Source organism: Polyodon spathula, chromosome 3 (assembly GCF_017654505.1).
Source record: "Polyodon spathula isolate WHYD16114869_AA chromosome 3, ASM1765450v1, whole genome shotgun sequence".
NCBI lineage: Eukaryota > Metazoa > Chordata > Actinopteri > Acipenseriformes > Polyodontidae > Polyodon > Polyodon spathula.
This window is the reverse complement of record NC_054536.1, coordinates 60,382,329-60,403,984: the sequence shown is the minus strand read 5'-3', so window position 1 is coordinate 60,403,984 and position 21,656 is coordinate 60,382,329. Positions and strand designations below refer to the sequence as shown.

Sequence of the window (21,656 nt, the reverse complement as noted above, 5' to 3'; positions counted from 1 at the left end):
TTCAACTAAATATCAACAAATCCTAGAAGCTAATGTCCTAAAGTCAGTCAGGACACTGAAGCTGAAAAGAGGTTGGATATTTCAGAAAGACAATGATCCAAAACATACCTCAAAATCAACCATGAAATATTTACAAGAAAGAAGGAAAAAGGTTTTGGAATGGCCATTACAGTCCCCAGACTTGAATATTACTGAAAATCTGTGGGGAAATCTCAAACATGCAGTGCATGCAAGGAGACCTAAGAATCTTTCTGAGCTGGAAGAGTTCTGCAGGAAGAGTAGGAAAAAATTCCAAAGGCAAGAATAGAAAGACTCTTAGCTGGCTACAGGAAATGTTTGAAAGCAGTTATATCTGCCAAAGGAGGTGTTATCAAGTATTAAGTGACAGGGTGCCCAAACTTTTGCACGCACCATGTTCACTTTTGTTTATTATTTTGAATCTGTAATAAATGCAAGTAAATAGTAGTCTTGTATTAAAATTTGCAGAAAGGTGTCATGTTTAACTTTGTACCATGTAGAGGTCAGGTCAACCATGGTGATCTGCAATATCTGTTGGTCAGTTTCATTTAATACCTCCAAGCTTATTTTTAGTTAATGAGTCATAAGATAAATTTGTTGACATTTGAAAAACAATTTGAACAAGAGCAGTAAAACACATTATTAAACAACAAGGCACTAGATATTTCATTTTATTTCAGCAGCTTTGATTCCCTCGTGTACCAGTTCTCTGCGCATGGAAACCACATTTTCACAAAATTTCACTAGTAATCTTCAAAAACAGATTTTTACGCATAGATATCAACCCCCACCTTTCCCATTCATTTGCATGACGCTGGGTGAAAAGCCCGGTTCACTCGAGTGAAATAAACTGAGCGAACGGAAACCCAAAAAAGCATTTTATATATCAGCCAAATGCAGGACTACCCCTTTAAGGCAGGATGGAGAGCGAGCTGTATGTCGGAGAACCTGTTAGCAGAGTGACTGAATACTGACAAGCGAAATAGTGTGTGTGTGTATAGTTTCACGTAATAAAAGCATGATTTTGTAAAAAACTGTGTTTTGTGTTAAGTACAGAACATGTTAAGTTGTACTGTTTTGCCAAGATATGATGTAGCACGTGGGGAGGTGGCAGGGCCTGATGATAAGGTGTGTCTGTTACTTACAGAGGCCGCCACCACGCCACCCTCTTGTTCTGAATAAGATTATTTAACCTTTCTTGCCTACTATATTAGTTGAATAAACTGAGGACCTGAAAAGAACCCCAGACCTGTGTGAGTGGTGTTTAAATAAAATAAGACACAACAACCCTGCTAGGGGGGTTTTACATTTGTGTCACAATGTCTGGCTGTGTTACATGGGATTGAGAGAGATCTAAGCTGCTTGTCTATTTTCTTTACAACCTGTAGCGTAGTTGGTTTCACGCTCGCCTCTCTCCTCAAACTCCCAAGTGTTGAACAAATGGGTGAGAAAAAATAAACAAATCATATAACAAAATTTAGTGAAGCATTTGGTCAGTGTGATTACATTTCTTGCAGAGTGAGGGCTGGCTTTCAGAGGTGATGATCAAACAATCAGGTCTGCACACAATGGTAACTACCTTGGTCTATTGGAATTGATCATTCAATGATGATATGATGCATTCTTAGGAAAGCACATTCAGACTAAAGCTAACAAACACAAGGGACATACCAACTATTTGTCAGCAAGTGTGTGTGAGGAGTTGATTCAGATCATGGGCAAAAAAAAGTTTTAGATTTTCTGATTGGTCGAGTTAAAACGGCAAAATACTATTCAATATCTGTGGATTCACGTGAAGACAACACTCACATTGATCGACTTACTGTCGTTTTGCAATACATCAAAGGAAATTGGCCTACTGTGCGCTTTGTAACTTTGCTTGAGTCAACAAGGCAGAAGGGAGAAGAAATGACATTTCTTCAAGGAATTGGGCTCGACATACAGGAAGGCTGTGGCCAGAGTTATGACAAAGCGAAAAACATGTCTTCTTGCGCAGTATGTTCCTTGCTTTGGACATTCTTTGAATCTTGCGGGAAAGGATGCTGCAAATTCATGCAGTGAGGCTGTAGCGTTTTTTGGCTTCGTACAAACACTATATGTTTTTTTCACTGGCTCGACGGCAGTATAAGAAACTGAAAGAAAAGGCCCTTTCCATTTCAATGCCGAAGAAACTGAGTGACACATATTGGTCATGTCTTGTACATGCTTGTCAAGCACTAGTCAATGACTATGAAAATATCATGGACATTTTGCTGGTGATGACAATAGACTGTCTTGAGAAGCTAGAATGTTGCAGTACTGCACGAGGACTATATGATTAAATGAGTAAACGAGACAGGAATTTTTGCAGAATTCTGGAATCTTATCTTGCTGTGCTTCACAGCAGCAAAACATTGCAGGCAGTGAAAAGCAATTCAAATGCTGCAGTTGGTGTTTTGAAGCCACTAAAAGATTTTATCCAGCAACTACGTGATAAATTTGATGAAGAAGATGGCAAGCGCCTTTCAGGAACAGAAGAATATGTTGTGGAACAACTGTGGCATGTAGAGAAAGGCCTTTCTGTGCTGTATCGACAGGCAATTGGTATGCCTTGAACATCGGTTAGCAGCCTACAGCGAAGTATGTAATGTTTGGATTCTTTATAAACTTTGCAACGATGGACCCTGGCTCCATTAGTATTGCTGCAAATAAGTTGTCAGACTTCTACAAGCATGACCTGGATATCAACTTTAGCGATGAGTTCATTCAGTTCCAGTCATTCCTGTCTTTTTGTATCAGAAAAATAGAAGACTGTAGTCTGGAACAATTTGTGTATAATGTCATACTTGACAACGATGTTCAGGTTACTTTTCTAACAAAAAAATTGCTTTGAAGATCAATCTCGCACTAATGATCACTAACTGTTCTGGTGAACGGTCTTTTTCGAAAATGAAGCTGATCAAAAACTTGCAACAGACTACTATAACCCAAAGTCGTCTCATGAATTTGACCACAGTAAGTGCTGAATCGGGCATGCTTCGCAGTGTTGACTATAGGGACATTATCCACACATTTGCCACCCAAAAGGCACGTAAGGTATTGCTTTGAAATAAATTGCATACATATTTAAAATTGCTATAATCTGAACATGGGGGGTGTAAATATGGATATATATATATATATATATATATATATATATATATATATATATATATATATATATATATATATATATATATATATATCAGTAAGCTTTGCTGTATGCCAGAATTGTATAAAACAAGCGATAAAAACCTGATATCCATGATTTATTCAAACACGAAAGTGGTAGTAATGATGACCGGCGCTCACAGTTTACTGTATGTATCTATGCAATCGCTTAGACTCAACTGAGTATCCAACCTGTCTGTCTGTTGTCAAATACAGTTAATAAAGTTTTCTGCTGTTTGAATTATTTTCTTTCCTTTCCTCAGTAAAGATGGCGGACTACGACCTGACCACCAAGATCGCGCATTTCTTGGACCGGCACTTGGTATTCCCTTTGCTAGAGTTCCTGTCTGTCAAAGAGGTAAGAAACAGTGTATAAGTATAAGAAGTATTTGTTTTTATTTTTGCTGTGAGGTTTTGACAACCATAAACATAGTTTAACAAGCACGTGTGGGGTCTGCAGCTGAATGAACTCGGTCTGTAGCTAGGCCTCACCCCGTTGTGGATATATTTAGTGATCAGGGTTTGTGTGGGAAACACGCTACATTCTATTGATAAAATAATGTGAAAACGCAGTGCGACTAGAAAATACGTAAGCTATATCGCAGTAGGTTTTGTACTTATTTTTGTTTCTGTGTCCAAACTGGTTTTCTTACTTGCGTTTTACTGTTCCCATCACACAGGTCTACCTTACCTGGTCTTTCTTAACAATTTTACTTAATTTTAAGTTTTTTCCTTTTTTTTTATTTAAAGTACTGTACTTGTAACTGTATTGCAACAATGGTAATGTGCAGTATTGTCTAAAAAGATATACGTAGGTGTATTCAGTGCTACCCATCAGCACTGTGACATCTAATAACGTGATTCAGGACACTGCGGTTTTTTGTTTTTTTAAGCAGTGTTTGACTGTTACTCCTGGTTTCACGTTTACAGTAACACAGGCTGGGGTTGATTTGCAAACTACACAGGGAGTCTGTTTTCACCTCTTATTCTTTGACCAAAAATGACTACACTCGCTGAAATAGGGAAAGACCTTGCTTGTTTAAAAATAGGTTGTATGGTTCCAGTTCAGACATGAACAAGTTTTGATTTTGGCTGTATTGTGATGGAAGAAATGTTACTTAAGTTTTTTCCTCAGACAAAAGACCTAGTTGATGCATATTATTTGCCTCGGACTCAAGCCCTGTCTGTTTTGTTTGGCTGAAAATAGCAGATAGCCACAAGATAACATTATTTAAGTTCACAAAAAATAGTCAAATTAATATGTGGACACCACAGGGCAATTTAACAGTGTATTGTATGTGATGTACACTGTTTGTGTTTGCCCTATAGCAGTTTAACTGTCATGTTGTATTAAAGAACACAAACGGGATATACATAAAGTTTGACAGGCACAACACAATTTCAAAACACACACACTGTACATATACATATATTATATATATAATATATATATATATATATATATATATATACACACACACACACACACACACACACACACACATACATACATACACACACACATTCAGCTCTGGAAAAAATTAAGAGACCACTGCAAAATTATCAGTTTCTGTGGTTTTACTATTTATAGGTATGTGTTTGGGTAAAATGGACATTTTTGTTTTATTCTATAAACTACTGACAACATTTCTCCCAAATTCCAAATAAAAATATTGTCATTTAGAGCATTTATTTGCAGAAAATGACAACTGGTCAAAATAACAAAAAAGATGCAGTGTTGTCAGACCTCGAATAATGCAAAGAAAATAAGTTCATATTCATTTTTAAACAACACAATACTAATGTTTTAACTTAGGAAGAGTTCAGAAATCAATATTTGGTGGAATAACCCTGATTTTCAAGCACAGCTTTCATGCGTCTTGGCATGCTCTCCACCAGTCTTTCACATTGATGTTGGGTGACTTTATGCCACCCCTGGCGCAAAAATTCAAGTAGCTCGACTTTGTTTGATGGCTTGTGACCATCCATCTTCCTCTTGATCACATTCCAGAGGTTTTCAATGAGGTTCAGGTCTGGAGATTGGGCTGGCCATGACAGGGTCTTGATCTGGTGGTCCTCCATCCACACCTTGATTGACCTGGCTGTGTGGCATGGAGCATTGTCCTGCTGGAAAAAACAATCCTCAGAGTTGGGAAACATTGTCAGAGCAGAAGGAAGCAAGTTTTCTTCCAGGACAACCTTGTACTTGGCTTGATTCATGCGTCCTTCACAAAGACAAATCTGCCCGATTCCAGCCTTGCTGAAGCACCCCCAGATCATCACCGATCCTCCACCACATTTCACAGTGGGTGCGAGACACTGTGGCTTGTAGGCCTCTCCAGGTCTCCGTCTAACCATTAGACGACCAGGTGTTGGGCAAAGCTGAAAATTGGACTCATCAGAGAAGATGACCTTACTCCAGTCCTCTATGGTCCAATCCTTATGGTCTTTTGCAAACCTCAGCCTGGCTCTTCTTTGCTTCTCATTGATGAAGGGCTTTTTTCTAGCTTTGCACGACTTCAGCCCTGCCCCTAGGAGCCTGTTTCGAACCATCCTCGCCGTGCACTTCACCCCAGCTGCCGTTTGCCATTCTTTTTGTAGGTCACTTGATGTCATCCTATGGTTGCTGAGTGACATTCGAATGAGTTGGCGGTCAGTGGAGAGTCGTTGTCGCCCTCTTCCGGTCTGTAGCTTTGTTGTCCCCAATGTGTGCTGCTTGACCTTGTTCTTATGAACCGCCGTCTTTGAAATTTTAAGGATGGAAGCAACCTGACGCTCACTGTATCCCTCTGCCAGTAAAGCCAGAATTGAACCCTTCTTTTCCTCACTCAAAACTTTCCTTTTCAACTCTTTGGGCATGGTCAATAGTTATTTTTTTATTCCAATTACTTTTGAGTTACTACTAGCACTGTTTTGCCACCCAGCTGGTCCTATTGCAAGAGGATAGTGATGACCACAGGAGTGGTTTTTATTCACCCATGGTCAATAGTTATTTTTTGATTCCAATTACTTTTGAGGTACTACTAGCACTGTTTTGCCATCCAGCTGGTCCTATTGCAAGAGGATAGTGATGACCACAGGAGTGGTTTTTATACTTTTCCTCATTAAATAAGATTTGGTTCAGGTGATCCCCTAATCAGTACCTCATTCAGTAGAATGAGGTGTGCCTGTGTTGGAATTCAACAGACACTGGAATGGAATGGCTGCCATACATGTAGAGATGCTGATTTAAGAAAAATTTGCAGTGGTCTCTTAATTTTTTCCAGAGCTGTATATATATATATATATTACATTGTATCGACACCATTGACATGTGTACAGTATATACAACAGTGATATATAATCTAATATATTATAGAACAAATATATATATATATAGATATATATATATATATATATATATTTAATCTATATAACATGAACTCCGCAAATGATCAAGAAAAGAAATTAATCCCCCCGCATTACTAAAACAAATGTTTTGTTTTAGATCTACAATGAAAAGGAACTCCTGCAAGGAAAGTTGGATCTTCTCAGTGACACCAACATGGTGGACTTTGCCATGGACGTGTACAAAAACTTGTACGCAGACAAGGAAATCCCTCACAGTGAGTAGTTTATGGTTATCCAATACCAGACAAAAGGGCACACATTTACATTTAGAGTACCATGTTTGTTTTGCAGTTTAAATACATTCAGACAATAAAACCTGTCCATAAATAATAAAACACATGTAACATTAGAAACTCTTTTAATAAAGAAACAAAAGCTTGGTATACTTGAATTCTAATTTGTTTAGTTTTCTGTTGTAAGTTATATATGCCATTTGGCTTTTACAAATCAAGTCTTTCTTTTGTACAATATGTACAAAATATAGGGGCCTGTTTTGATGCAAAGGTATTGTAACAGTTTAAAACTAGCCTTTTAAATTATTGTTCCTATCTGTAGTTTAATATGCTGTAGTGATCATGTTTAACACTGAATTCAGAAAGCACAACTATTAATTGTAAATATTATGTACGCTCTAATCTGGAGTATCCTACACATTGCATTGTTCACTAAAAACTAATTGGTTCATAGTGGATAATTGTCATATTCCACAGTCTATTCAAAATAATATTTACAATAAAAACTATATTTGTTGCACACAATACAATTTATACAATACAAACAATTTATTTGTTTCTGTGTTATAGCATTGAGAGAAAAGAGAACTACAGTTGTGGCCCAGCTGAAGCAGTTGCAGTCAGAAACAGAACCTATTGTGAAGATGTTTGAAGATCCAGAAACTACAAGACAGATGCAGTCCACCAGGTAGCCCTCACTGTCTTTCATGGGATCCATGTGGGGCTCTGTCTCTTCTTATACAGGGCATATGCAGTAAAACAGGGTTTTGTGACGTTCACAGTACCTATGAAATATGTGAGAATCAGTGTCTTTTATTGCTTCTGGGATTTAGTAGCTGACTTAAAGGGGGTCCACTGTTTGCCTGGGTTTCTGATTTGTTGAGTGGTGCATCCCAAGTTTAACTGTGGGTGTGTGTTGAACATTTTGTGGCAGGTCCCCATAGTTCCTTGATGGCTCACAGTTTTTTAGAATTAAATTAAATCAGTGTTGATGTGTGTTGCTGACATTGACAATGTAAACTCTGTGCAATATAGCTTCAGGGTTGATGGTGTTATGTAAAGAACATTATTAAAAATACAGTATTTCTATGATTCTATTCTGGATGTATTTTATTGCAGTGTGGGCGTCCCCGTCCCCAGGGGGGGGGGGAGGCTGACTGTGAAGTATAAAATTGTCGACTTCCTTCAAAAAAAAATTTCTGCAATGAATGTAAATCACATATTTTTTCCTAGATTTAACCAAAAAGTCTAGGTTCAGCTGAATACAAATCAAGTTTTTTTGGTTAGATCTAGGAAAAAATACACGAATTACATTAAATCTGGGAAAAACACTGTTAAAATATTAGTGCTTCATTTTTACATTTGGTGCCTCATACATGGAAACTGCCATTTCAGCTGTCATTTATGTATTTATTTAAAATGTTCTATCCTTAAAAAAAAAAAAAAAAAAAAAAAAGTCATAGTCGCGCCCCCTTACCGACTCTTTTCTGACACGCTCCACACTTTGCGCCAGAGGTCTTCATGGGTCTACAGGGACCCGAGGCCTGAAGGGTACTAAACGGGTTTTCTGTTGCAAAGTTGTCACGCAACACTCGGGTAGTGTTCAATTAGGTTTACTCAGTAAATCACAAACTGCTGATTACTATTAGAGGCGCTCTTTGCTACTAAAAATCATTGTTTGTAATTGCTGATGTGTGGATTGGCTTCCCCTAGTAGCACATGACATGGCTTACAGCAGCAGACACGTGACCTATATCGAAGGTGTTTCTTTTAGGAGCACAGAAAAGCTCACAGAAAAATGCAAGCCTGCGGTGTGGGAATCATTTGTTATTTTTGTAGACAAAGAAGGAAAACAAGTTTTGCAAAACACATTTTACATCTCAATTTCATTTGCTCTTGTGTTAAGTTTCTAATAAAGTCACACATTTATGAGATCGTACTTCAGTTCATTTGATTTTCAGATCATGTATTTATCTTTAACACAAACATTATTTAATTTTACAGTCCTCTGTGTATGTTCATGGTAGAGTAAACACTGTAGTTCAGCCAGATTTCTAGGTTGACTGGAAAAAAAAAAAAACACTGCTTTAATACTGTATCTAGTTAGTGCATATACTAAGCTGAGGAATGAAAAAGCGTTCCATTGTTTTTTTGGGCCTGGACGGATCTGGGTCTAATAACAAAAATTTTACATATGGACGGGTTGGGTAAATAATTGTCGGTTTGTGGTCGGGTTGGGTTGATTAATTTGGACCCGCAAAGACCTCTACAGCACCACTGAGTTAGAGTTCAGTACATTTTAATTAGGTTACTTAAAAGTGAGTCTGGTTTTACTTAGGGAACTCTTTGAACTACTGTATAATGCTTTCTTAACATTAACAATTTTATGACATGGTTGCAATGCACATGTACTGTATACGAAAATGTGCACTTGCAACAGGTGAAGGACAAAAAAAAAAATAGTATATTGAAACTTTAGAATATAAACAAAACTGAAGTATTCTTGTTGAATTTATTAATGGATGGTTCTTTGTATTATAACATCACTATTAGTGAAGTAAAATGCATTTGTCGTCCTGTGCCCCCCCAGCCGTGGGGATAAAGAGTCTACAGAGTTTTGCACCTGTATCCCCCTCTAGTTTGAAACAGACAGTTAGGAGGCAATATAAAAGTGAAACAGCAGTTCATTTTAAAATGTTGTACACCAGCCACTCTATCGCGGGTGTCAGGGTTCAGTACAAATCCTCTCTATATAGGTCCGCAGTAAGAGAGAGAGAGAGAGAGAGAGAGAGAGAGAGAGAGAGAGAGAGAGAGAGAGAGAGAGACCTGTAGAAAAACAAATACAGTAGGCTAATAACAAATACTGTACAACCACTCCCTCGTTTTATCGGGGGCGTCAGGGTCCGATATAAATCCTCTGCAGAGGGTTATTGCTTCTAGTCAACTTCAGTCTCCAGTTAACTTCATGAATCTTCCTCTTCTTTCTCAAATGCCCAAACCACTGCATTGAAAAAGTCCATTCCCAATGTAGGAGGCTTGTTGCTAGGGAGCCAACGTACCTACCCTGTGACTTTTTCTAGTGCATGACTTAAAAAATTGCTCCAGCAAGTAGATATTAAGTTTTTTTGTGTTATTGTGCAATGAGTGTTTCTATGATAACAGTACGATATTAATGCTTTGTTTTTAATTGTTCTGTATATTTTAGTTTGTGATGTGACTTAAGAAATAAAATGAACAGTAATTCTAAGTGAAATTGTCTGTGTATACTGCAGCTAAGGCATGCACAGTTAGACTGTGCAAATGGGGAGCCAACTCCAGGACTGTGATATATCCGAATCCGCAGCATAGCGAGGGGGCGGTGTAATGAGGGGTGGGTGTATTTTGTTTAACTCGGATATAAGGGGGTGAAGTTTGATATAGCTGGAAATAGAAACATCTATTAGAATGCAGTAAAACAGTAAAAGATATGTAGTAAAGAAGCTTTATAAACATACTGTGAACATACAAGTAAACTAAACTTATCTCCTCCTACTGAGCTTTGGCAGTTGAGTCAATTATTATTTATTTCTTAGCAGACGCAGCCAAATTTGAAACAAAATGACCATGTGGTGAGCATAGTTACTAACCAGATTGAATTAATCAGTTGCAATTGGAGAAGCAGCACTGTTACATGTTGAACAGTTGGTTCGTTTTTTTTTTCCAATGTCATGTCTGGAAGGTATTTTATAAATCAATGTGTGCAAAACAAAGACAGAAACTGCCATTTAGTCAAATTTCAAGTACTAGTAATAGCATCTTATCCACACAAATTCTGGGCAAACAATCAATATTCTTTGAGATACAAATCTTAGTTGCATTCTTTAAATATCTCCAAACATTTGCTTTCTTCCTACTCAAGACATGTTGCAGTTAGTTCCTATGTGTAGATTGTATCCTTTGTGTTATAATGATAATAAAGTGTAATTATTCTGTCAAAAATGATGCCCTTGAGTGTTACAGTTTCCTGATCATGAAACCTATTTGTCTGTAATCTAATTAATTTTGCTTAATTCAAGCTTGTTAATAGTTGCTTGTTCAGTAATTGAATTCTATCATGTTGAAATAACACTAAAGAATTCCAGTAATATGCACGTTTTTTTTTAAGTTTTGTTTCAATAGACAACATTTCCTTTCATTTAAGATTTAACTGCCTATAAGAAAAAAATAAATCTTAAGTTTTTTTTTTTTGTTTTTTTTTCATTTTTGCTTAGGGATGGACGAATGCTGTTTGACTACTTGGCTGAGAAGCATGCTGTAAGTACACCTGCATAACAACTTTGACTTAAATATTTCATTATAGTAATTTACAGCATGAATTTTATTTTATCTGTCTCTATACATTATGTACTGTTCAATCCTATGTTGTTTGAAGGCAGTTCGTAAAATAGTGTCCCGCAGGCTGGGCAACAACTTTGAAGTAGTGTCATACTTTGAATGATGAGTTTATCATAGCATTTTATTAAATCAGCAAATCTGCATGACTTTTATAGTTAAAGTAATTGTAACTAACAAAATAGTTCCATAAAATTGCATTGCCTTGCACATCTAGGCCTCGATTCATTGTATAGGTCTCCAGTATGCAGGTTTGAAAGAAACGCATTTTATACCTAACATGTATTTTAATTTCTAAACCTGTTACCTGGTGCAACACCAAGTTAAACAAAACTGTTCACAAGCCATGGTACTAGACTGTCTTGTACTTCCTGGGTCATTTCACCTGGTGAGGGTAAATTGTCCCCAGTACTTCATTGACTTTTTTCCTGTCAGTAGTCGATCAGCTGCTTCCCCTATTGACTGATATGTTTTCAGCCAGTAACCTGCTGTGACACAATACAGTTCTGAGGTGAAATTACCCAGTGAGTGCAAGTGAAAAGAGGTAAACCAAGAATAAGGCATAGAAACCGATAGCTTCCTTTAACCTAAAATATTATCAGAAATCATGCTTTGAAATTAAAATACATGAGTGCTATAACATGTGTTCATTTTAAAATTGCACACTTGAGACCTATGTAGCTAATGGAAGTGCAACATGGATAAGGTTTATGAAATTATTTTGTTAGCTTCAATGAGTTTTGTCAAACTCCACACTTGTACTTGTCTTTTGTGCTTGTCTTGTGCTTCCCATAATTTTCCATGTGAAGTGCCATTGTAAATACTATGCATGTTTTAACAGTAATTAAATTTAAATTAGTGCTGGGACGACCACAGGATCTTCATGTTCAGATGTTCGCTCATAATTCAAATATTCGTTTGGATGTTTGTTCGTTTTTCAAAAAGTAATAAGTCATTATATTGCTCTGAACACAGGCAGAGACAGCATAGCAGCAGGGGGTGTGTGCCTTAATTTTACAGCAAGACCTTACAATATGTAACACATTAAAATAGAAAAATATCCCAGGAGTAAAGAATAAGTTGTGTAGGACTTACTTTACCCCAGTGAATTAACTACAAAACAAAGGAGTCCAAATAAGAGTTAAAGTTAAATGTTTTGTTTATTTCCGAAATAAATAGGACATAAAGTTGACACAGCCATTGCCGTTTCTTCACATTAAACTGTGGACGTTTTCATAAACTAAAAAGCTGAACAAGAAAACAAAAACTGAAATTTAAACTTCAATCACGTCAAATAAAACAAACGTGAAAATGGCGTAAAAAAATCTCACTGTTTTGCTTCTCGTTTATTACATTCCACATAGCAGAAAGTGGCAACAAAAAATATATAATATCAGGGCTAGAAGTGAACTTTTTAGGCAGTTGTTTTCTACCTGCCTGGAAAGTAGTTAGCAAAATGGTCTTATTCGATAGCGGTTTATTCAACTAATAATTGTATATAAAAATAATTTTAAAAAAAATACACACCTACCTACTTTTTTAAATAGACTTAACCCAAGCTATCACACAGTAGACCTATATTTAAATCAGAAAGTATTTATTAAAACCACCTTGTGCTCGAGTAAGCTAATGCAATTCCTTGTCAGTGTATTTTGTGTTATCCTTAAGTTATACAAGAATGCAACCATATCACTTATCTAAGCGTTTGATATGCCATCAGTATGGTTAACCAGGTTATGTTTCATCAGTGCAAATTAAGCGGTATGAAATTATCCTTATCTTCAGTTGATGACTGAGATTTCGGTAGCTAACAAATCATACACATCTAGAAAGACAACAATTAACCCCCCCAAAAAAACAAACAAAAAAACATGTGCCGCACTATCGTTGAATCCTGCATTCCAAGCTGTTTTGAAAATGAAAGCTAATTCCAGCATGGTACTGCTACATTTAAAATATTTCTGCAACGTGTTATACTGACTGGTTTATTCATAAATATGTATGCCTGCACTCTGCCTTTTCACTGCATTTTTAAATGCTGTACAATTTTGAGGAAACTAAGAAGGAATAACAGAATAAGGGATATCACCCAATGTTTGAAAAAAAAAAAAAAAAAAACTGCTGGGTTTGTTTTATTAAACAGTGACATTAGTTAGCTATATGTGTATATTAGGCTTGCAACAATAATAATCAAATTATTTATGGGACCCCGCGATAACAAATTGATAATATTTTAATAAAATCGAATATTCCATGAAATTAAAAACGTGTCTTGTATATACAATGCCTATAGAAAGTCTACACCCCCTTAAACTTTTTTCACATTTTGTTGTGTCAGTGCCTCAGAGTTTCATGCAGTTAAATGAGGATTTTTCCATTTATCTGCACACCATACTCCACACTTTTAAGGGGAAAAAAGTTTTTTATTGAGAAAAATGATATATTAAAAATATAAAACTGAAAGATCATAATTGGATAAGTCTCCACCCCCAAGAGTTAATACTTGGTGGAAACACCTTTGGCAGCAATTACATCTGTGAGTTTGTTGGGTTAGGTCTCTACCAACTTTGCACACCTACATTTGGCAATATTTGACCATTCTTTACAAAACATTTCAAGCTCTGTCAAGTTCCTTGGGGAGCGTTGATGGACAGCAATCTTCAAATCATGCCACAAATTTTCGATTGGATTTAGGTCAGCACTCTGACTGGGCCACTCAAGGACATTTACCTTGTTGTTCCTTAGCCACTCCAGTGTAGCTTTGGCTGTGTGCTTTGGGTCATTGTCATGCTGAAAGGTAAACTTCCATCCCAGTTTCAGCTTTCTGCAGAGGGCAGCAGGTTTTCCTCAAGGACTTCTCTGTACTTTGCTCCATTCATTTTTCCTTCTATCCTGACAAGTGCCCCAGTCCATGCTGATGAGAGACATCCCCATAAAATGATGCTGCCACCAGCATGCTTCACAGTAGAAATGGTGTTCTTTGGGTGATGTGCTATGTTGAGTTTGCACCAAACATAACGCTTTGCATTTTGGCCAAAAAGTTGCATTTTAATTTCGTCAGACCACAAAACTTTTTGCGTCATGGCTATAGAATCTCCTGAGTTTTTTTTTTTTTTTTTGCATGATGATGATTCAAGGTGGGCTTTCTTGAATAATGGCTTCCTTTTTGTCACCCTACCATACAGGCCAGATTTGTGGGGTTTTGGGATAGTGTTGTCACATGCACACTTTGACCAGTCTTGACCATTAAAGCCTGTAGCTCTTGCAAAATTGCCATTGGCCTCTTGGTAGCCTCTGATCAGTCTCCTTATTTCTCGGTCATCCAGTTTGGTGGGACGACCTGATCTAGGCAGGGTCTTGGTGGTGCCATACACCTTCCACTTTTTAATCGTCTTGACCGTGCTCCAAGGGATATTCAAGGCCTTTTGATATATCTTTTTTTATACCCATCCCCTGATCTGTGCCTTTCAACAACTTTGTCCCGGAATTCTTTTGAAAGCGCCTTGGTGCTCATGGTTGAGTCTTTGCTTTGAAATGCACTACCCAATAGAGGGAACCTACAGGAACTGCTTAATTTATCCTGAAATCATGTGAATCACTACAGTTGAACACAGATGGAGGCCATTTAACTTGGTGTGTGATTCTGAAGGCGATTGGTTACACCTGAGCTAATTTAGGATTGCTATTACAAGGAGGGGGGACGACGCCACTAATCCAGCCGAGCTATTTTAGTTTTTATTTTTAATTAATTTTCTACAAATTTCTAGAATCTTTTTTTTTTTTTTTTTTTTCACTTGGAAGTTGTGGGGTAGGATGTATAGATAAATAAAAAAAAAAAAAAAAAAAAATATTTTAATGTATTTTAATTCCAGGCTGTAAGACAACCAAAAAGTGAAAATTTTGAAAGGGGGTGTAGACTTTCCACAAATTAAGTTTAGCGTTTTACTGGCATTATAATAATAACCAGGATAAAATATGAAACACAGATAAATGTTGACTGACTCTTTGCTCTAAAACAGGTTCACTGCTATGTATTACCCGATTGGAATTTAAAGAGCACCACTTCTAATGTAAATGCATAATTAATCCTCTCAATTGCTTCTTTCCTAATTCTACAGTGTTATTTGCAAGATTTAAAGAGGCGTATCTCCAGAGTGAATGTCTTTATGAAATCAATGTTGTGCAGTGTAGTGCAGTAGGGAGGTAGCGTGGAAAGAAATAAACTAAACGATAATTAAATATTCAATTAATTTAGCTTACTTCGGGAAAGTGCCGCCTTGAGTGCAGTGCCTTAGCTCTTAGTTTTTCAGCATAGAAGAATGTACTGCTTTGCCATTGCTGTCGTCTTATTTGCTTTCTTATTCTGTACATGCTTATGACTGGCATTATGATATTTAATGGTATTGACTCGTACATGATCACACGAATTACAGCAAAACTTTAAGAATACTATCGCATTATCCTCATATAAATTAAACTGAGTGCAAAAGTTGCTAAACTGAGTGCGAAGGTTGTTGCCAGTTGCTGCGAAAAATGCACTCATTTTAGCCTTAGAGGGAACGCTGCATATTGTACAGAGCACTTTTTCATTTGCCTTTTTTTTTTTTTTTTTTTTTTTTTTTTTTTTTTTTACTGTCACACAAATTCTGGTGAAGCAGTAAAGGTATTTTTTTCATTTGTAGTGAATACGACCATCTCATTTTTGTGTCTGAATACATGTCAAAAAATATTTGTTCGAATATTCGGCTATTTGTCCTGGCACTACTTCTAAATTAACCATGACAGACTTTTTTTTTCCTTTCTAGTTTCGACAAGAATATTTGGATACTCTGTACAGATATGCCAAGTTCCAGTATGAGTGTGGCAACTACTCGGGAGCTGCCGAATACCTTTATTTCTTCCGAGTTTTGGTAAGTATTATATAGCTCAATAGTCCGGTGCGAAGGTGGGTAGAGTCATTTAGCCTGGCTGGTTGGTAATTTCAACTCTATGTAAAATGTCTAAACTAGTGGAAATGGACCAGTTGGCCAAGTACAAGAGTCTAGTTCTCTAAGCCCTTCAAAGCCTTTACATTATGTAGTAGACAGGTAGTAAAAGAGCTTAAGAGACTTGCATTGAAGTGCGTTGTTAATATTTCAGAAAGAATTTTGCAGCACAAACTGAATGTCTTACTTTAATATATAGAAGGTGAGATAAAACTCTGATAAGTAGATCATGAAAATATTTATAGGAAATACTGTGGTCATTTTTAGACAGAGAAAAAAATCCCCAGACTAAGCATAAATTAATGTCATTATGGTGTGACTTTCTGTTCTAGAGCAATGCCATATGTTGATATCTACATATCAGTTGGAAAGCGCTGTACTGAAAACATCAATAGAAACCTGTGCATTTGCTTGGAGATCACTCTCCACATTAGTGCATCATTTTATTGGTTATTGTTTATGATCTGTTCTCCACATTTATTTAAAATACATTTTACATCAGCTATTTTTGTAGTTGACAGCTTGATAACTTGCCCAGGCATTTTCAGTAGTTTCCAGTGAAATACTATAAATAAAAGCAGAAGCATTTTTTTGATGTTAATAGTTAAGAATGCATAACCAATAAAGCAAGTTTTTTGTAATTGTGCTCTTAATGGAATTTACTCTTTATAAGAAAACATTTTTACTATGTTTACTGCTTAATCAAATTCCCTCTTAAATGTATTTACTGTATTCTTTATTTTGCTCTTATTTGAATTTGATCTCACTTTCTACTGATTTTAATGTTTTTTTTGCAATGTAATACTTGGTATTACGATATTTTGTAACAGCTGTAAGTTGCCCTGGATAAAGGGCATCTACAATAATAATAATAATAATAATAACAATAACAATAATAATGTTGTTACTACACAGGGTTACAAACTAACAATATTGTGGTAGTACCTTTTGAAATTTGCTATTCATGTTGTGACGTGCCTAAGTTGGAATCCACAACAGTTGGGGTCCCTAAAAATAGGGAGTGTCCCGCCCCTTTATGTTTTTAAGTGTTTTCTGTTGTATCTAGTGTGTTTTAATGTTGGTGTTTATGTATAAAATACACAGGATATAAATATGGGTTGCGAGCACAAGTGTTTCAAATGTGTATTTTGTATTTAGGCACGAGGATTACACAGTTCTACACGTGCAAGTAAAATAATATGCGAGCACGGGGAATTGCACTTCTATTAATTCACGTGCAAATGTACCGCGACTCCAATTGAATGATTGATTAGCAATCGAGTCTTGTTACAGCTCCATAAAAGCTGCATGTTTTCACTCACTCGGGGTTGCGTGTTTGGTGAGTGGAGAACTGGGTTGGAGACGGAGGTAATTGTAATAAATAATAATAGAAACTCACCGTGTTTTGTCTGTGTAGTCGGTTTTGCTTTGCCTACGAGTGCCGCGTCCTGTGTTTTGTTTGTCCTGCAACCTTTTATTTTCTGCTTGTTTAAATTATTAAATGCTAAGCAGTACCAATCGCTTGGCTCCACCCAACTCCACCTCTCTTGTTTATTTCCTGGTTCCTGTTTCTGGTCTGATGTCACCCACTCCAGCCGTCTTTGTGACATAGGCTTACATTTTATTTTCCTAAAAAATAAACACTTAGAAATTTAGATTTAAAAAAAAAAAAAAAAGAATGTTTTAACAAAGGCATCTTAGTAAACGTTCCTACACCTCGTTACGAAGAGCGAAACGGACACTGACGGCACCAGATGGCCCACGCTTTTATTGTTCATTACATTTGTTACCAGCTACAATTTTTGTAAATAGTATGTAGAGTTGGTGGTTACAGTCTGAGTGATTTGTAACTGAATTACTACCTACAATAATTAATATACTCCATATACACACATGGTCATCACTAAAGTCCAAAATTAAAGACAGCACATTTCACTGTAGGCCTGGGGATGAAATTGTTAGCAAGGTGGCAACATTTTTTTTTTCTTTTTTTAATTAACAGCGGGAGAAAACTGCTTCAGCAAATACAGAACTGACAAATGCTGAATCTGCTAGGTTGGATACTAATTAGAGCATTAAAAGTACAAAAGAAAAGCAAGGGAAACTCAGATCTTCAAGTAAGCTGGGAGACATAAATGGAGTTAAATATGTGAAGGATCACCTTCCGGTTTGTCAGTGCCGCCAGTGAATGTTTTACTTTTTAAATGCTGCAATAACCGTTCTGGTTCTGAGGCATCCACACTATGATTTATTTGCACTATGTTGGACCTTATGTTTCCCCCATTGGTGCTTGAGCCCTAGAGCACTCACGGAATCCCTGCCTATGCACCTATTATCAGTGATTAAAGCCTGGTTTTCAAACTAAGTAATTACCGTGATTTTTGTGATTCTGACTTTCAAACGCTGTCAGGATATTTAATGTATGTATTTAGGAAAAGTCAAGGTATATGTGTACATTTATTAAGTACTTGCCCAGAGGACTACTGAGACACAGACTTCCAACTACTCTTCATCAGATTTAATTTGTATGAGTTTCTAACCCTGAATAAACCATATGTTTTGGAAATGCATAATTCTAACTTTCTTTGAAGTTAAGCCTTAACAGCATTTGTACTTTATATTTAAGGGAGCTTACTGAATGGGAGCTGACACTTTCCAGCCATGTGGAAAAAATTCTTTTTATTATCCTTCTATGAGAAAACTTGTAGAAAATTGTTATTTTGCTGATACTTTGGAAATTTAATTTTGAATGAGATAATAAAAAAAAAAAAAATAGTGCAAGTATTTTGCTGGTTCTGTTTTAAATCTAATTTTGGCTGAAGCAATTCTAATGCTTCAGTCTACTCTTTACAATGTAAAAGTACTTTTAATTTAAATATAAAGTTTATCAGTTTTAAATCCCATAGTGAGTAGCTGACCGATCTGTACCTAGGACTGTCATCCACACACTTTAGCACATTATAATGGAATCGTGATACTGTAAGTCATTTACTTTGGAAATGTAGTTGGAAATGGAAACAGCTTAAAGCAGGACTGTGAAACCAGAACTAAGATACCATTACAACTGCATGAAAAGAGTTGGTTATTCATATTATTTGTTAATGATGGGAGTGAAGGTTGAGAATAAAGATTTAGTGTCATGTTAGATTTCCAACACAGTAAATGTATTGTTGCTGGTCAGTCAGCGAATGTGCCATTTTGCTAACAAATGGAAACTTAAGGTAACTGCTGGAAAATCCAGATATTGAAACTATTCTAGCATAGCACTACTAAAAGTAAGTCACTGTGCAGAGCCAACCATAATGAGATGGTGTCTATCCAGAGAACTTCCAATAAGAAAAGTAAACACTTTTAAAAATATAATAGTAATTTATACATTAGTGTTTTTGTATTTATTTACAAAGAAGATGGTTAATTGAGTCAACAGTCATTTACATGTGTGCTTAAGCTAACTTCACTAACAAACCCCTGTTTTTAACTATCCCAACAGCAAGAACCAATTTTCTCAATGGAAACTAGTCCTATTAGAACAATCACTTGCCATGAACCACCTGGATATAACAATCTCAGTACTGACTGATGTTGAATTTCTCCAGTGTGAATGTGTTATTCTCTGTAAAAACAACGACCATGGTTGGCTAATTCAAAGATAACCTGTTGTAGTGCGCATCATGTATGCAGTCGTTGCCTTTTGCCATCTTAACATAAACTGGAACCAGGCAAGTCAGGCCATTGCATTGAGAAAAGGATGAAAATGCCTGAAGCATCATTGCTGAATCATTTTTTTTCAAGAGAAAAGGCAAATAATTCCTAGGACTGCAACGAAGGCTACATTTTGATCTTCGAATGTTCGGAACACATTAGCGAAGGAAGGTTCGAGCCTTCAATGGTATTGATTTGCATAATTTACTGGTCACATAGCTACTTGTTTATATTTGATTGAAAATCCTATTTGACAATTCATATAAATGGAATAAAACATTCACGTGTAGTTTGAAAATACGTTATATAGAACAGTAATCATGTTTTTATAATTTCAATAAAAATACATGTTTATTTACACACAGTTGCTGCTGCCTGGAGTATAAAGGGGCTGCAGTGGGCTGTGTTGTGGTGTCCTGACCATGTGTGGATAAAACCTTTTTTGACATCTTGCTGCTGTCGTCCCCTTTTGTTTACCCTGGAACGCTACAATACACTACACTTCTTGGTGCGTTGTTGTCAAGTAAAAAAAATAAAATATCAATCATTTTCTTAAATAACTATAAAAACCTTGCTATGTGTTTCAATTCATTTTTCTGTCTTTAAATAACTATTAAAAAGAAGAAAAAAAATGCTTAGTTGTATATCTGTGAGGTGCTGATACCTCCATATTCTACGTAACATTTGTTGCTAGGTAATTCACTCCCATATTGACTAACAGCGCAAGAGTTTAAGGTGCTTTGTTGGGATGAAGGTTATTAAGTAATTAATTTAGTCAAATTGTATTTTTTTTTTTTTTTTTTTTAAGCCAGTCATTTAAGCATTTAACAGCCCAATTTGGGTGGCATTCATTTCATTTAGAGTTTTTGCACCTGTAAAGAGTGAGTGTGCGGTAGTAAGGAGAAGAGAGAGTGAAGAAAGGTGAGGGTTGGGTAGTTGAGACATCACGTATAGTAATGTAAATACTGTCAGAATATTAAAATATCCACCGTTAAAAATGAATAGTCAGTTTCACAAAATGACGGATGATACCAACTAAAAATAAAGCTGAATATCTGACAACTGGATCCGACCAAAGTTACAGAAAAAGATTGGTATGTAGGCCTACTACAAATAAAATACCAAAACAGTGTGGTGTTTAAAATAACAAACTGGTTCGTAGTGAAAACTAATATAAACTGGAAGATATGACTAGACACCTTGATGTCTTCAGTATCTTCCATGACAGCAGGTATTTTGACAGGTGTTTTCTTTGATTTTGGTGGCGCAATGATACGTGATTAGCACAGGTGCAGTGATTTGCCTATGCTCCTAAGTAGTTCCTAATCATGACATTGTAACGGCTTGGAACACTGATGGATCAATCAGCATGCAGCATTCTAACGATCCGTTTTATAAGCGGTATAGTACAATTAAGTATAAGAAAGATATATATATATATATATATATATATATATCATATAAAAAAAAAAAAAAATCTTTTATGTCTGCAGTATTTGATGGAGCCTACTGTAAATTTTGCGTGCATTTTGGTAGAAAAGCACATGTTCTTTATAAATCTGGGATTCAGCCGTTACAAAACTGAAAGAACGTCAAGAAAATCAGGACTCCACAAAGCAGCAGTAATAATTGACAATGAATGTGTGTCAGTGATGCAACTAACTAAAACACCTGTACATCAGAAGTTGAATTTAGCTTATAAAGAAAGAGTGGAAAAAACAGGCAGAAGCTATTTTTATATTTGAATAGCTCTCAAGTATTGCTTATT

At 36.2% G+C, this 21,656-nt stretch overlaps 1 protein-coding gene across 1 annotated transcript in view; it reads left to right on the top strand.

The window, feature by feature from the left end:
- Window positions 1-3,467: 3,467 nt before the first annotated feature.
- Window positions 3,468-21,656, top strand: part of LOC121313269 (eukaryotic translation initiation factor 3 subunit E-B-like) — a 48,774-nt gene continuing 30,585 nt past the window's right edge. Inside the window, exons 1-5 of the mRNA XM_041245631.1 lie at window positions 3,468-3,565; window positions 6,695-6,812; window positions 7,401-7,518; window positions 11,081-11,123; window positions 16,007-16,111. Coding sequence (XP_041101565.1) covers window positions 3,476-3,565; window positions 6,695-6,812; window positions 7,401-7,518; window positions 11,081-11,123; window positions 16,007-16,111 — 474 coding nt within the window. The 5' untranslated portion in view covers window positions 3,468-3,475. The remainder of the gene's footprint in view (window positions 3,566-6,694; window positions 6,813-7,400; window positions 7,519-11,080; window positions 11,124-16,006; window positions 16,112-21,656) is intronic.